Raw genomic sequence first — 14,214 nt, forward strand, 5'->3', positions numbered from 1 at the left:
CACATTCCTTGCCAAGGAAAGAAAGAGCTAAAGCCAGATTTCACCTCATGTGTATTACAGTTTTTTACGATTGGTTACCACATGGTTCAACACTGAGAATGCATCTTCAAAACTCTTCACACAGTCAACTTTACCAACACACTGCTGGGCACAGCAGCTCATTTTACACACAAAAGCAAATCCTTTCAGCACACACTAACACAACAATTCATGTGTCAATCAGAACACACTGAGATAAAAACACTAATGGCAGGCAGCACATGAGGATCTTTTTATGACAGTCTGTGAAGTTACATCGCTGTTTTATTTAATTTATAGTTTTTTAATGGTTGATAGTGTTAGAAATGTGTATATTATGTAAATACAGTAAGATGTAGTAAGATACAGTGTATTCTATAGGAACGAGTTATAGAAATGCAGCAGGAAAGCTTTCAATGGGCTCTATTTCTGACACCACATCTTGTTTTTTGGTTGAATATAGATGTATTTCAGTGTTGTTATGATTTGGCAGATTGCTATCCATATGAATTATTTAGAGTTTGAACATAAACTTAAGACTTAAGTGAAGGTGTAAATGTGTAAAATGTGCTGCCCAATGGGCTCCAATGGGCTTGGAGCTGAGAGCCACAGAAAGGGTCGAGAAGCCAGAAAGTATTATGTAGTTGATCTGTCTGTTCATGGGATCTGATGACAGACGTGTGTGTGTGTGTGTGTGTGTGTGTGTGTGTGTGTGTGTGTGTGTGTGTGTGTGTGTGTGTGTGTGTGCGCGCGCACATGCGTGTGTTTGTGTGTTTTAGTGTGGTCCAGAGTTTAATGCTGTTCATATAATATTCCAAGAACAAACTATAACTGTAATCTGAAGTAAGATAAATGAGATAGTTAGATAATCTTTGTAAGGATACCATAATCTGCGTGTGTTTGTGTGTGTGTGTGTATATGTGTGTGCGTGTGTGTGTTTGATGACTTCCTCCAATAACCATTGGTCACCTCTTTCAAAACAAAGTCCTCACTGTCTGCATAGTTGTAAAACAAGTACAAAATTAAAACAGTAAAGCATCATTTGGAAATATTCAGACTGAATCACACCCTCCAACTACCCTTTGCCACAATAGTCTGCATAGTCTGATGCACCCCCACCCAGTCAGATAAATAAGTGCTGACACTGCTCACAAGGGGGAGGTGTCTCTTTTTGAAGTTCAACATTAATTTCATATCCTTGAGTCTGATGAAGTCAACATGAGAAAGTGTAATTCGAGATTTGTACCATGCATTCTAGTTTTAGCTAAATTAAGGAAATGGAGGACATGAAACTAAGTCGATCATTAAAATGAGCAGAGACTGTGGTCAGCCTGAATTCATGTTTTTTTACCATGGATTCCAATAATGAGTTTTCAAAACAGACAAAAAGTTATCAACATGTCTATAGGCCCATAGAGCATGCTCAGTAGAGTCCTTGCCCAGCCAAGCCAGTTCAGACCATGCATGTCTGAGACTTCCACTGGCCAAGCTGGCTGACTTCCTGTTGGTTTCCCACACATATGAATGGTATAAATTAATTTGATCATGCTGCTCTTCTAGACTTTCCAAATGTTATTGGACTGTATAGATCAAATTCTGATCATGAAAAGAGTTATTTTTCTTGTTGTCTTTTTTCAAAGTCAATAATTCAGACAAAAAGTGGCTTCCTCACCTGAAGGGACCAGCAGGATCTTTGATTTTGCCACATTTGTCTGGTTTCACCACCTCAGCCTCAAGTTTGGGGTCACAGTCTGGGTCAGGCTTGGTGCCCGAGGTACACCTGATCAAACACATCAAGAGGGTCAAGTTTATGCCACTCCTTAAGTCAACAACCCATACAATTTAATTCATTCTCAAGAATTATAGCAGGAAGAAATGTGAGAGCAGGTGAGTAGGTAACTGAAGACATTCTACAGCATTATCTTTGTGTCTCAGCTCTGAGCATGCACATTTAGAGCAGACAAACTTTATGTTCTTACAAGAAATACATTTTGAGATCAAAATGTCTAATTGTGTGCTCAGAATTGAGACATCCAAGTACTAATCCATACATTGCATGCATAGCTTATATTGTAGGTTTATATTTTTACTGAATGCATACACAGATTATAGAGAGATTATGCAGAGTGTATCCATGAGCCTATTGACATGTAATTTAGTCACATGTATGATTTTCCAAGGAATTGTAAGGAAATCTGTCACTTCTAAGATTACAGCACAGGGATGAATGTGCATAAACTCACGAGTCGTCCTCATCCTCTTCTGTCTGCCAGCTGTTACAGAAGTCATTGACATTTCCTATCAGAGTGCCATCTGGTCTGGTGAAATCATTGTCTGCGTTCCCATCGTAGTCACCACACAAACCACACATCTGGTCATAGTAGGAGCTGGAGCGACAATAACAAAGAGGATACAGGATTAGGAAATGTGGAGGAATGTCTTAAGAAGACTTAAAAGGCCAAATACTGTTTAGCCCTTTAATGGAATTCTACAAAGAGAACGAATGTAAAAATCCTTTCATCTCATATAATCAGCCAGGGCATCATCAGTAAGAGATGTATGACCAAATGTAGAATGTAGAGAGGATTTATTAAAAATAGCAATGACCTTTGAACTACAGCTTGCACAGATGCCAAGGTGATTTCTTCTTTTCATGAAATATACCTCCGTAGTTGGGTCAACCTACGCCAAGGGCAGTGATCAGGTGTTAAATTGTATTTAAAAGAGAGTAAAAAATGACCCTCAGCATTTACAGATTTTTTCCAGACTGTAATGACCGGATTTAAAGAAATTCATCAATATTTAGGATTTAAAAGATTTGCTTGGTACCCATATCATTCTGCCTTTTAAGGTGTGTTTCATGTGTGACCAAAAGTCAATTCAAAGAGGTGTAGATGCGTCAATGTAAGTTGAAAATATTTCAACTTGAGTGAAAAAATTAGTTGACTGATCAAAAATGTATGGAAATCAGAAGAAAATGAGAGGATGCTGGAGGAAAATAACAGACAATAACTACATTGGCTGTTTGGGGCAAATAAACATGAACTGCAAACAGTCACAGCAGTCAAATTAGCAGTTCATCATTTCTACAAAAAATGTGGATTGAAAAACAGCTGTACATAAATGTTAAAATTAAGCATGTATGTCAGTAGAATCATAATAGTTTCATACATTTGGTGTAATTCCAAAGACATGTCAATTATTAATTTAGTTTTGGTTGAGTGTCTTGGAAGTGTTATTATGGATCCCACTGCTTTTCTTGGCAAGACACATCCTGCTATGATGGCGCTGCTAGTCTAACTGTATGTTCACTGTATGTTCGAGCATGGATGCCTGGCCAATCCTAGCGCTTGAATGCTATGTGGGGTGTATCTTGCCAAGAAAAGCAGTGGAATCTAACGTGTCTTGGAACGGTCTGTTTTACCCTGTGTCTAGACAGCAAGCATGTAAGAGTCATTTTTCACGCGCACGTCACATGCAACCGATACGCTCCCATTTTAATCTTTGCAGCTGTCTGCACCAGCTCTGTGTAGGCAAATAGTATTGGTCTAATATAATCATTTAAATGGCCTCACCAAATCAATTTCTTTAGTTTTTAGTTCTATCATTATTATAGTAACTAACTGATGAAAACTGTGATTGGCACAACTGTTTCAGAGCTATGAGAGCGTTCCCAAAGTTTTCATAATTAACGGGGCAGCATTTTCAAATGTCTCCGTTTTAGGGGTTCGAAAATGCCAGGGGAATGTGGACGCTAGGTGTAAATGTAGCAAAAGGTATGCATTTTAAAACAAAAACGTATTAGTATGGATGTGGCCTTTGAAGCTTTTTCCTCCAACCTCTAAACTATGGAGGACGCCATTGATAGAGTTTGTGACACCATGTTGGAATGTTTTTAAACAAACTAAAGGAGTTCCATTATTTCTCTTTGCTTTCTTGGAAAATATTGGAAAAATGCACCTGTATTTTATGTATTATGTAATATATCTAGTATGTGTCACAATTTTCCGAATAAAAAAAGAATTAAAGAAATACACTATCACATGTATGTAAGTAATCAAAGAGGTCCTAAAATATCCAAACAATTCAGAGTGTTGACATATTTGATAAACATTAGAAAAATACCTGCAGAGGAGGGTCAACCTCTGACAGAGTGTCACCATTGATTATTAAGTTTGAATGAACCTCTACCCATACCAACCTGGAAACTGAGATCTGGGCGTAATGGTTTCCATCCCAGCGCACCTGGAGGCCAAAGGGTGTCTGTAGGGTGACGTATTGACCCGCAAGACTGAGAGAGATGAGAGGAGAGGGGGAATGCGGAAGGGCCACCCGCAGACCATTAACCTGCAGGATGGAAGGAAGAAAATACGACATAAAGAAGATGTTAAATAGAAGCTTCAGGTTATGTTTGTTACATATTTGTGGTTTCCGTTCAGCTTTTCAAGTTGAACAGGGCACACAGGGATTTTTTCTCTAGCTCTATTTTTGTAAGATAAGATGACGTATTGAGAGTGGGAAAACCTGTTTGATCTGTGGATGGATCAAACAGATGAGTACAAAAGAGGATGAACAGGAAGAGTGTGGACAGATTTCTGGGATTATGGCATTAAAAGATATAGCAAGAGAATGCAAAGATCGAATGAAAGGTGAAGAGAAGAAGGGACAGGCTTTGAGTTGTAATTTCACTAAACCGGAGGATTAATACTGATAAAGAGAGTGATACAGCTGGTGTGTGTGTGTGTGTGTGTGTGTGCGTACATTCATTTGCACATGTTTTGCTTAGTCATCCTCTTGTGATAATGACAGGTTGTAAAGGTTATCTATACACACACAGAATACATTGTGTACTGGTGTATATGTTGTCATTCTGACCATTGTCCTCCTGGCCTTCATCAGGGTCACAGTCACTCCATTCACAGTGACATAGAGCTTTCTCAGGTAGGACACACCTGACACTCCTCTCTCCTCATTCTTCCCCTCTACTGAGAACCAAGGACCTGCACGAGGAACACAACACCATACAGTACCACAGATATTGTGTGTTAATATTAAAAATGAATATTGGTTGATATGGTGCATGACTCGGGCTCTACCAAGTTGTCCTGCTATAGCAGGTATGGTTTAAACCAGACTTCTGTGACGGATCACGTCAAGACAAAAAATCAGATAAATAGTTTGTGTTGAAATGTGTTGAAATAGTCTTATTAATGTAAAAGCTACATTCAATAGTCAGTATTCAGATGTCTCTCCTACCTACAGCTGTCACAGTCAGTACATTTACACAAAACAGTTTATTGTTGGCTTTTTGCAGTAACTGATGAAGGTATGGTTATTTTAATTTATCATGCAGTTGTAGTGCCACCTCCTGGTGTATGGCCATCACATTTTATAGGATCACCCAGAGTTGATATGTGTATACAATATGTCATCTAAATGTGGATGCAATTGCATGATGTGTTATGGCAGTTCATGTCAAATAGGTACACACACAAGAATTTTGAAACAATTATAGGTGACAAAAACAAAACAAAACCTTGCTCATCTAAACATTTCTGGTACACAATTTTATGAATACTGGATGAATTTGTAGGAGTGGTGAAAAAGTGTGAAAAATCTATAATGTAACACTTATAAATGTCTAAACCTGTTCCTACCTGTGTTGTTCTTGCAGGTTCTAGCAAGTGTATATGTACATGTTCCCATGAAGCTGTAGAACTTCTTGTCAAACGTGTTGTAGTGAGGATCTCCAGAGACCACACAGTCCTGAGAACCTGAGAGAGAGGGACAAGCAGCCTGAACAACTCTAGAACATTAAATTACAGCACAGCTGAGATAGCTATGAGCGGCTGATTGACTGCTTTCCTAAAACAATGACTGAATTGTTCGATTCTCATCTGATTTTGATTCATATCTGTCCATATTATAAGCTACATGGATATTACTATTAACCACTGTGTTAGAGTAAAAATGAACCCCCTGACCACTTTAACAAAGAAGAAGACTGGTAATTACATTAAAATTGGAAAAGTACAGCTTGCATTTAGGATATGTTGGTTTGGGTGCTAACCAAAAAATAACTGTGATAGCATGATGAGGTAATCAGATTTTTCTCTTCAGTACAATTGAGTTACATTTTTCAACTTGACAGAGAGCTGATTTGAAAATAGAACTTTGAGATTGTGTTCCAGAAGTTAAAACCATATTCAAAATAACTGATATCTGTAATAACAGAAATTACCAAAAATCCAGCCTTGGAACATAACCTAACTCAACAGTATGGTCTTCTGACCACTCAAAGTGCTTTTTACACTATGAGTCACATTCACTCATTTGCACACTGAATAGGTACAGGGGCTACCATACAATGTCCCAACCTGCCCATCAGAGGGAATCTAATCATTCACACACTGATGGCACAGCCAGCAGGGGCAATTTGGTGTTCAGTATCTTGCCCAAGGACACTTCAACATGTGGACTGCAGGAGCCTGGAATCGAACAGCCTGTCTTTGGATTAGTGGATGACCTGCTCTACCTCCTGAGCCACAGCCGCCCAGGAGGTAGAGCGCTATGTTGTGTGGTTCACTCCATTTGCAATTTGGGATAGTAAACCTTTGGAATGCATTTCAGTTTTTAACTAAGACTGAGAGCAGTAGCAGAGGCCTTCTGTGACAAAGTACATTTCCACTGTTCCTGTGTTGGGATTTAGGTTGTTAGAAAGTTTAAATGGAATCATCCATGTTTCTAAGAGTTATCTGGGGCATCCTTACTTACTAAAAGTATTGTTTTAGTAAGTAATTTGTTTTTCTGTCTATCTGTTACTCACTCACTTCTTATGGTGTGGTGGGTGTAAACTTACCGGTTGGATAGCAGCCCAGCTCTCCACCCTGGAGTTTACACTCGTGCATTGGTGGGCATTCAGAGGTCACACAGGTGACGGAGAAGGCATCACATCTACACTTCTGCTTACAGTCCTCCACATAAAACTCCTTTCCAGGCTGAGACACATGTGCACAGCGTTAGCAGAGGGAAGCCTCAATCAAACATTTATAAAGTGTATTGATGAAGTAGGGTCAGTGGAGCAAATGGGGTCAGATCAACACAACAGACAATTCAGTAGAGTAGCATAATGGGCACTGTTGGCTTTGTTAGTGTTTTTCACATTTCAAATATGCACTTAAAGAGGACAGCATGTGAACAGAAAGATGTCCTGAGAAATGTATAAAGCTCTCATGCACGCACACACACACACACACACACATACAGACACACACACACACACACACACACACACACGCACACACGCACACACACACACACACACACACGCACCCTTCCTTTTAGATACACTTCACTGTACCTCATAATACTGGCCATTGTGTTTGCAGCCACACAAACTCTTTTTCACACACTTGCCGGCACTCAGGATGTAGCCAGGATCACACACACAGGCCTCGGAGCAGGGCCCACTGCAGGAGGGAGGTTTCCCAGAACATGTCTCCTGACAAGGGTCTGCACAGGGCTCATAGTGGCTGTTCAGGGGGCATCTCAGGGCTGGGGGAGGATGGGAAGCTGAAGTCAGTGATAGGACAGGCATAGAGGTATATGCTGAGACTGGAGCCCATATTAATTAAGCATCTCAGACTTGACTCCTAGCAATTTAGCACTCCTCTGGTGCCCCCCTAAATATTGCCTGAGACAGGAGTCATTTTCTAAATCAAGAAAGTAGTAAATAGTAGTGGAAAGTAGTAAAATGCGTTACTCATAGTCCTGTAGGACCAAATTTGCATCACTCTTTGAATTTGAACTTTTAGCTAGTTTGCAGTGATTTCCTACTCTGAGAGGCTTGATAAATACAGGCCCATATCAAATAAGAACCCTTCCTGACCCTTGGAATGCAACTTTCGAACTGCTTTCATCTCACCCTTTCTAAATCTCTCCATCCACCTATCATTTCTATGTCCACTCATTCACCCAACACTCACGGCAGAAGGTTTCATTCCTCCAAGGTCCGATTTTGACCCCACGGTCCTGGCATTCATTGATGTAGGCTTCGATAGCTTCACAAAGAATGGGCTTGGCTCCATCCAGCTCACACAGATCAAAGACACAATCCTTGAAGTAATTCTGAAGACACATATAGTTTGTTGAGTTACAATGCTTAATTCTGTCTGTTCATCTTAAAACAAAAAGTAATAACTTTATTTTTGTGTTTAAATTCCTTTTCCACTGTGACAGTGATTTCTGTCTCCTGCTTTTTTGATTCTTTGCTGCTTCAAACTCTTTTATATCTGGTGCAGAGGACTGAGTACCAGCACTTACAATACCTCATGTTGTGCTATCAGGGGCTGGTTTGTCAATCCATTCTGTTATAAACTCAATTAACTCTAACGAAACTGTTGCAGCTGGGCATCTGCAAATTTTCAAGGGTTTGCAGATGAGACAATACCACACAAACCCACTTTTACTAATATTCCATTATGACTCTCTACTAGTCCAAAGCTCAATCTGAGCATCTAAAAATGGCTTAGTTATTTTAATGACATTGTACTGCTGAATTTCTCACAACATCAAAAGAGGGAACAGCTTTATATTTCTGTGTACTGTGTGTGAATGTTGTGAATTACATTGGGGTTGACTTTGGGGTGACACACAGCGAAGGGACCCTTTTTGTCCAGCAGGATGCCGCAATATCCAGAGCTCTCATAAAGTTCCTGGTCCTCTTCACCACATCCAGGGATGGTGGTGTTGGGTTTCTTATTACACCTGCGGACACAGACAGTCAGTTAGAAAAGCTCTGTGTGTGTTAGTTAGTTTTGTCCCTTGTAATTATATTGATCTGTACCCATTTGTTTGGCATGGAGACCCAGCATTCTGTATTTAAAGACTCAAAAAGACATTATAAAATATATAATCATATAAATAAAAGGCACTTAATATAAATTGTGAAATAATCTGATACATTTTGAAACTCAGACTAATATTAAGAAATTGTATTATGTTATTCTCTTTTCTATTTATTTCTAATTCTAGCAGTTTTTTTTTAAAAACTGGGGACAAAAAAGTTTTATTATGATTTGGGTGAATTGGCCCTTTATTTTATCTAGTTTGACAGAGAGATAAATATATGTGGGATCATCGGATTAAGTCCTAAAACTATCTGTGTCTGCTTGTATCCAGGCACACGCCTCTGCAAAACTCACTCTGGATCGGTGTTCCAGCTGTGTCCAAAGTCATTGGCATTGGTGGTCAACAACCCATCTGGTTTACGGAAGTCGTCTTTGGCATCTCCATTGTAATCTCCACACAGTCCACACAGCTTGTTCTGATAGCTGAATATTACAAGAAACATTACGAGATTACAAGAGTTTGCAACTTGCTTTCACTCCAACCAAGCAATAGTATGATTATCAGAGTTTATTGTCAGCATTATTTTAAAACTTCCATTACAAATAGTATTCTGTCCTGGGCTGTGGTAAGAATACATGTAATGAGACAGCCTCCAGTGACAGCAGGTGTTCAGTCTACACTCACTCTTTGATCACTTTGATGTCCATGAAATGGTTTCCATCATAGCGAACAGTCACACCAAAGATCATGGACACAGTGTAGTGCTTTCCTGACTTGAACACAGACACACCAGGGACCGGAGTCACTGGCAGGTTTACTTTGGTCCCATTCACCTGTATTGGGAGAGCAGGTGTGAGTAAGTGTGCAAGTGAATGAGCGCTTACTGAGAAAATAGAAATGGTAAAATTATTGAAAACTCTTCATATAAAATCTAACACTTTAAAGTTACAATGGCATTAGTGACCGAAAAGGTGTATTTTCAGCAGAGAATGCAAGTGATTTGTAGATATGACATTAGTGTGTTTCCTGCCTTCATTTCTTACTTGCACAGTGCCACCTTTGAGGATGGAGATCTTCACCATGTGTACGTATATATGTACAGCCTTCAAATATGAGATGGTGGGCCTGTTATAGCGATTTTCATTGTCAGCATGGACCTCAAAATGTGGCAGAGTCGTTTCATTGCAGGGCCCAGACATCAAATAGCTGCAGTTGCCCATGAAGTTGTAATTAAATTTGTCAAAGGTGGTGTAATGGGGATCACCAGACGCTATGCATGTAGATGTACCTAAGGGAATAACAAATAAAGTTATTTTGTGACAGACAGGTTTTACTGGCCTGATCAATAATTTTAAGACTAAGAAAGCCCTAACTTAAAACCTAACATCTGTAGAATAAAGCTGATGGTGACGACAAATCACCCTGGGACTTTGGTCACTTTTGGTCACAGTTGACAGTTGCAGGACTGTCTAATGCTAAAATGTAGTCTAAAAGTAGCATAAGTAGAGATAAATCATTAGGTCAGCAAACTGACTCAGTCAGTCTAACATTAGCTATAGAAGCAGTGCATAAAAAAGCATTGGCTAAAATGATAGCTCCTCTATTTTGGACTCAGTATGACCACACCCTCTGAGATCAACACTGTCAAGACTTTTTCTAACAGGTCAGTATGCTTCAAACAAACAGCTTGTTGGATTGTCAAACAGCGTTAAAAAGTTCAAAAGCAAAGCAAACACCCCCACCACCATCACCACCACCACCACCAGACCTTTCAGCTGTGAGAAAGTCCTACACCAATCTGACAAGCAAGTCCACTTTACACAGTGATTCACCTGGTGTGCAGAAGTGAGATAAAAGGCAAGGGGTGACCTTCTCCCTCATGCTCTTTTTTTTCATTCTTCTCACAGCTAATACCATTACATTTGTGTGCACAACCAAGTGCACCACTATGAATGTCTTTGTGGAAAAGTGGTCAAAAGTGTGAACCGCTACCCTGTTTGAACAATTCTCTTGAACAACTCTCACTAGACCCTGAAAAGACTTTCTGCCTTTGAGTGTGGCTGTTTAGAACATGTTTTTCCTTCAGACGTGGTTGGACAACAAGTTCCTGTATCAATGCATTGACAAGTTACAAGACATTATTACCTTTAGGATAGCAGCCTGCAACACCATTAACCTCGCGACACTCTTCAGTAGGGTCACAGGAGTTATCAACACATTCCAAAGTATAGTTCCCTGCACAGCGACACAGCTTTGAGCAGCCATCTCCAAATATGACCTCACCAGGCTGAAACAAATTTAAACAAAGGATCGGTATTGGCAGAGTGTACTGTATGTCATCAGAACTACATAGTGTAACCTACTTGTCATTTACTGTCTTGTCGTTATATCTTTGTACAATGGAATATTAACAATGACATCCGACCTTATAATAGTTATTTTGGTCATCCAGGCAACCACATTTCTCCAGTGGCACACAGTGGCGTCCCTTGAAGACAAATCCTGGTTTGCAGAAGCAGGCACTGATGCAGGAGCCGGTACAGTTGGTGGAGGGTTCCATACAGGTAGGGATACAAGCTGGACCACAGTCTATATACTCAGCATTAGGAGGGCACGGTTCTGTACAGCAGACAAAAGAATTGGTTGAAGAAAAATGAGGGAATATAAATTTGATAAGGAAAGAAAGAAAGAAAGAAAGAAAGAAAGAAAGAAAGAAAGAAAGAAAAAGAGGGAAAAGAAAATTAGATAAATAGTTAATGAATTCATAATTATTGGAAACCTTTGATAAGGACATGTCATACTTGGTGGCTTGGTTGTTGTTGGCCGAGGAGTTGTTGGTTTAGGTGTAGTTGGTTGAGGAGTTGTTGGTTTAGGTGTAGTTGGTTGAGGAGTTGTTGGTTTAGGTGTTGTTGAATGAGGAGTGGTTGGTTTAGGTGTTGTTGGTCGAGGAGTTGTTGGTTTTGGTGTACTTGGTCCAGGAGTTGTTGGTTTAGGTGTAGTTAGTTGAGGAGTTGTTGGTTTAGGTGTTGTTGAATGAGGAGTGGTTGGTTTAGGTGTTGTTGGTCGAGGAGTTGTTGGTTTTGGTGTAGTTGGTCCAGGAGTTGTTGGTTTTGGTGTAGTTGGTTGAGGAGTTGTTGGTTTAGGTGTTGTTGAATGAGGAGTGGTTGGTTTAGGTGTTGTTGGTCGAGGAGTTGTTGGTTTTGGTGTACTTGGTCGAGGAGTTGTTGGTTTTGGTGTAGTTGGTCCAGGAGTTGTTGGTTTTGGTGCAGTTGGTCTGGGAGTTGTTGGTTTTGGTGTAGTTGGTCCAGGAGTTGTTGGTTTTGGTGCAGTTGGTCTGGGAGTTGTTGGTTTTGGTGTAGTTGGTCCGGGAGTTGTTGGTTTTGGTGTAGTTGGTCCAGGAGTTATTGGTTTAGGTGTAGTTGGTCCTGGAGTTGTTGGTTTGGGTGTAGTCGGTGTAGGAGTTGATGGTTTAGGTGTAGTTGGTCCAGGAGTTGTCGGTTTTGGTGTAGATGGACCGGGAGTTGTCGGTTTAGGTGTGGTCAATCCAGGAGTTGTTGGTTTAGGCATAGTTGGTCTTGGAGTTGTTACCGGTGGTAGAGGAGTTGTTGGTTCAGCTGTAAATCATGGAAATGTCTGTCACTGACACAGCAAATGCTTCTAATGGTGCAGTGAGTAATTTCGCTCTGGTCAGATTCTCACCTTTGCAGGCCATGACACACACAGCATCAACAGCAATATCTGTCTCAGGAGTCTCTCCATAGGTACCCACAATCACAAACTGATATAAACATAAATGTGAAAAGAAAGTTAATGTAAACCTATGTGCTCACATGCACACATAAACACATACAGAGACAGACAGAATTCTAGTACTTACCTGAATGGCAGCAGTTCCCAGGTAGCGGGCCGCTGCAGGCTTCCAGCCTTGGCCCTGGTTCCCCCTGACAGTGAAGAGAGCAGGTCCAAGGCTTCCACCTGGTAAGTAGACAAACAAATTCAAGACAAACAAATATTTTCATGCTGCCTGTGTTCCTTACTGTATGGACATTAGGATAAATTCAGTCTTTACCTGTGGTGATGGTGTGGACACTGAGCTGCATGGTGGTGCTGGTGCCATACAGGTAGTAGTGGAAGTTCAGGTCCAGACATCTCGAGGAGGGAGTTATTAGAGGACTTCTGATCTGAGCCTGGACTCCAGGGACAGCCTCAAAAGAATCCATCAACATGTAGGCGCCGACTACATATGGAGGGGTATAAATAAATGATTAACATTTAGGTAAGAAAACAAATACAATAAAATAAAGACATCATGTTGCTGATTGATTCTCTATACCACAAGAAAATACTTTTATTCTACTACACATTTCTCAAAGTTGGAAACACACATCCACATATTTGAGGATATCATACCCAGATGCAGCACTGCTGGCCTTCTTCTGGCCTGAACAAAGTGGATGTGAGCCTGAAGTGGCTAAAACAAATGTGGGCCATTTTTGGCAAAGATGCGGTGCTCTTGGCGATGTGTAAACTGGATGTGACCCTAAAGTTGCCCATGTGATACATAGTGAATATGGCCCAAATAACACAAAACAGATGTGGGCCACCTTTGGCAAAGATCTGGTCGACAATAGTTAATGTGTGTGTAAACCAAAAGTGGCCCACATATGGTGCAGCAAATGTGGCCTGGTTATCTTAAAACATACCTAGGCCAGTTCTGACAAAGATACGGCACAGTAAGCACTGGCTTGACTTGATGTGAACCTAAAGTGGCCAACATATGATATGGCAAATATGGCCTAAATACTATACAACAAATTTGGCCCACTTTTGGCAATTGTATGGCACAGTCAGCACTGGCTGTCATAGTGTGAGGCTACTGTGGCCCACATTTGAAATAGTAAATATGACCCATATATTGCTGAACATTATCGGGCCACTTTAGGTAAAGATGTGGCACAATTGGTACTGGCTTAACTGAATGTTAGCCTGAAGTGGCCCGCATTTGATGCAGCAAATGTAGCCCATTTATCTTAAACATATCTGGGCCAGTTCTGGCAAATATACGACAGAGTAAGCACTGGCTAATCAGGATGTGAGCCTAGTATGGCCCATATTTGAAATGGTGAATTTCCAAATATGGTTGAACAGTATTGGGCAACTATAGGTAAAGATGCGGCACAATTAGTACTGGCTAATCTGGAAGTGAGCCTGAGGTGGCCAACATATGATGCAGCCAATGTGGCCAAGTCATCTTAAAACATATCTGGGCCGGTTTTGGCCAAGGTACGGCACATTCAGAACTGGCTAATCTGAATGTGATATGTTATGACATGATATGATATGATA

The 14,214-nt window shown here is 40.5% G+C and overlaps 1 protein-coding gene across 1 annotated transcript in view; it reads right to left on the reverse strand.

Moving 5' to 3' along the window:
- zanl (zonadhesin, like) overlaps positions 1 to 13,653 on the reverse strand; it is a 33,225-nt gene extending 19,572 nt beyond the window's left edge. The window contains exons 1-19 of the mRNA XM_042402400.1: positions 13,279 to 13,653; positions 12,938 to 13,105; positions 12,746 to 12,843; positions 12,568 to 12,646; positions 11,670 to 12,482; positions 11,294 to 11,487; positions 11,014 to 11,155; positions 9,912 to 10,156; positions 9,553 to 9,701; positions 9,222 to 9,350; positions 8,646 to 8,784; positions 8,004 to 8,145; positions 7,379 to 7,572; positions 6,878 to 7,016; positions 5,676 to 5,792; positions 4,894 to 5,018; positions 4,220 to 4,365; positions 2,262 to 2,405; positions 1,691 to 1,798 (exon numbers count right to left, since the gene is read on the reverse strand). Of these exons, the coding sequence (XP_042258334.1) occupies positions 1,691 to 1,798; positions 2,262 to 2,405; positions 4,220 to 4,365; positions 4,894 to 5,018; positions 5,676 to 5,792; positions 6,878 to 7,016; positions 7,379 to 7,572; positions 8,004 to 8,145; positions 8,646 to 8,784; positions 9,222 to 9,350; positions 9,553 to 9,701; positions 9,912 to 10,156; positions 11,014 to 11,155; positions 11,294 to 11,487; positions 11,670 to 12,482; positions 12,568 to 12,646; positions 12,746 to 12,843; positions 12,938 to 13,094 (3,260 nt within the window). The 5' untranslated portion in view covers positions 13,095 to 13,105; positions 13,279 to 13,653. The remainder of the gene's footprint in view (positions 1 to 1,690; positions 1,799 to 2,261; positions 2,406 to 4,219; positions 4,366 to 4,893; positions 5,019 to 5,675; positions 5,793 to 6,877; positions 7,017 to 7,378; positions 7,573 to 8,003; positions 8,146 to 8,645; positions 8,785 to 9,221; positions 9,351 to 9,552; positions 9,702 to 9,911; positions 10,157 to 11,013; positions 11,156 to 11,293; positions 11,488 to 11,669; positions 12,483 to 12,567; positions 12,647 to 12,745; positions 12,844 to 12,937; positions 13,106 to 13,278) is intronic.
- Positions 13,654 to 14,214: the final 561 nt, after the last annotated feature.

Source organism: Thunnus maccoyii, chromosome 22 (assembly GCF_910596095.1).
Source record: "Thunnus maccoyii chromosome 22, fThuMac1.1, whole genome shotgun sequence".
Classification (NCBI taxonomy): Eukaryota; Metazoa; Chordata; class Actinopteri; order Scombriformes; family Scombridae; genus Thunnus; species Thunnus maccoyii.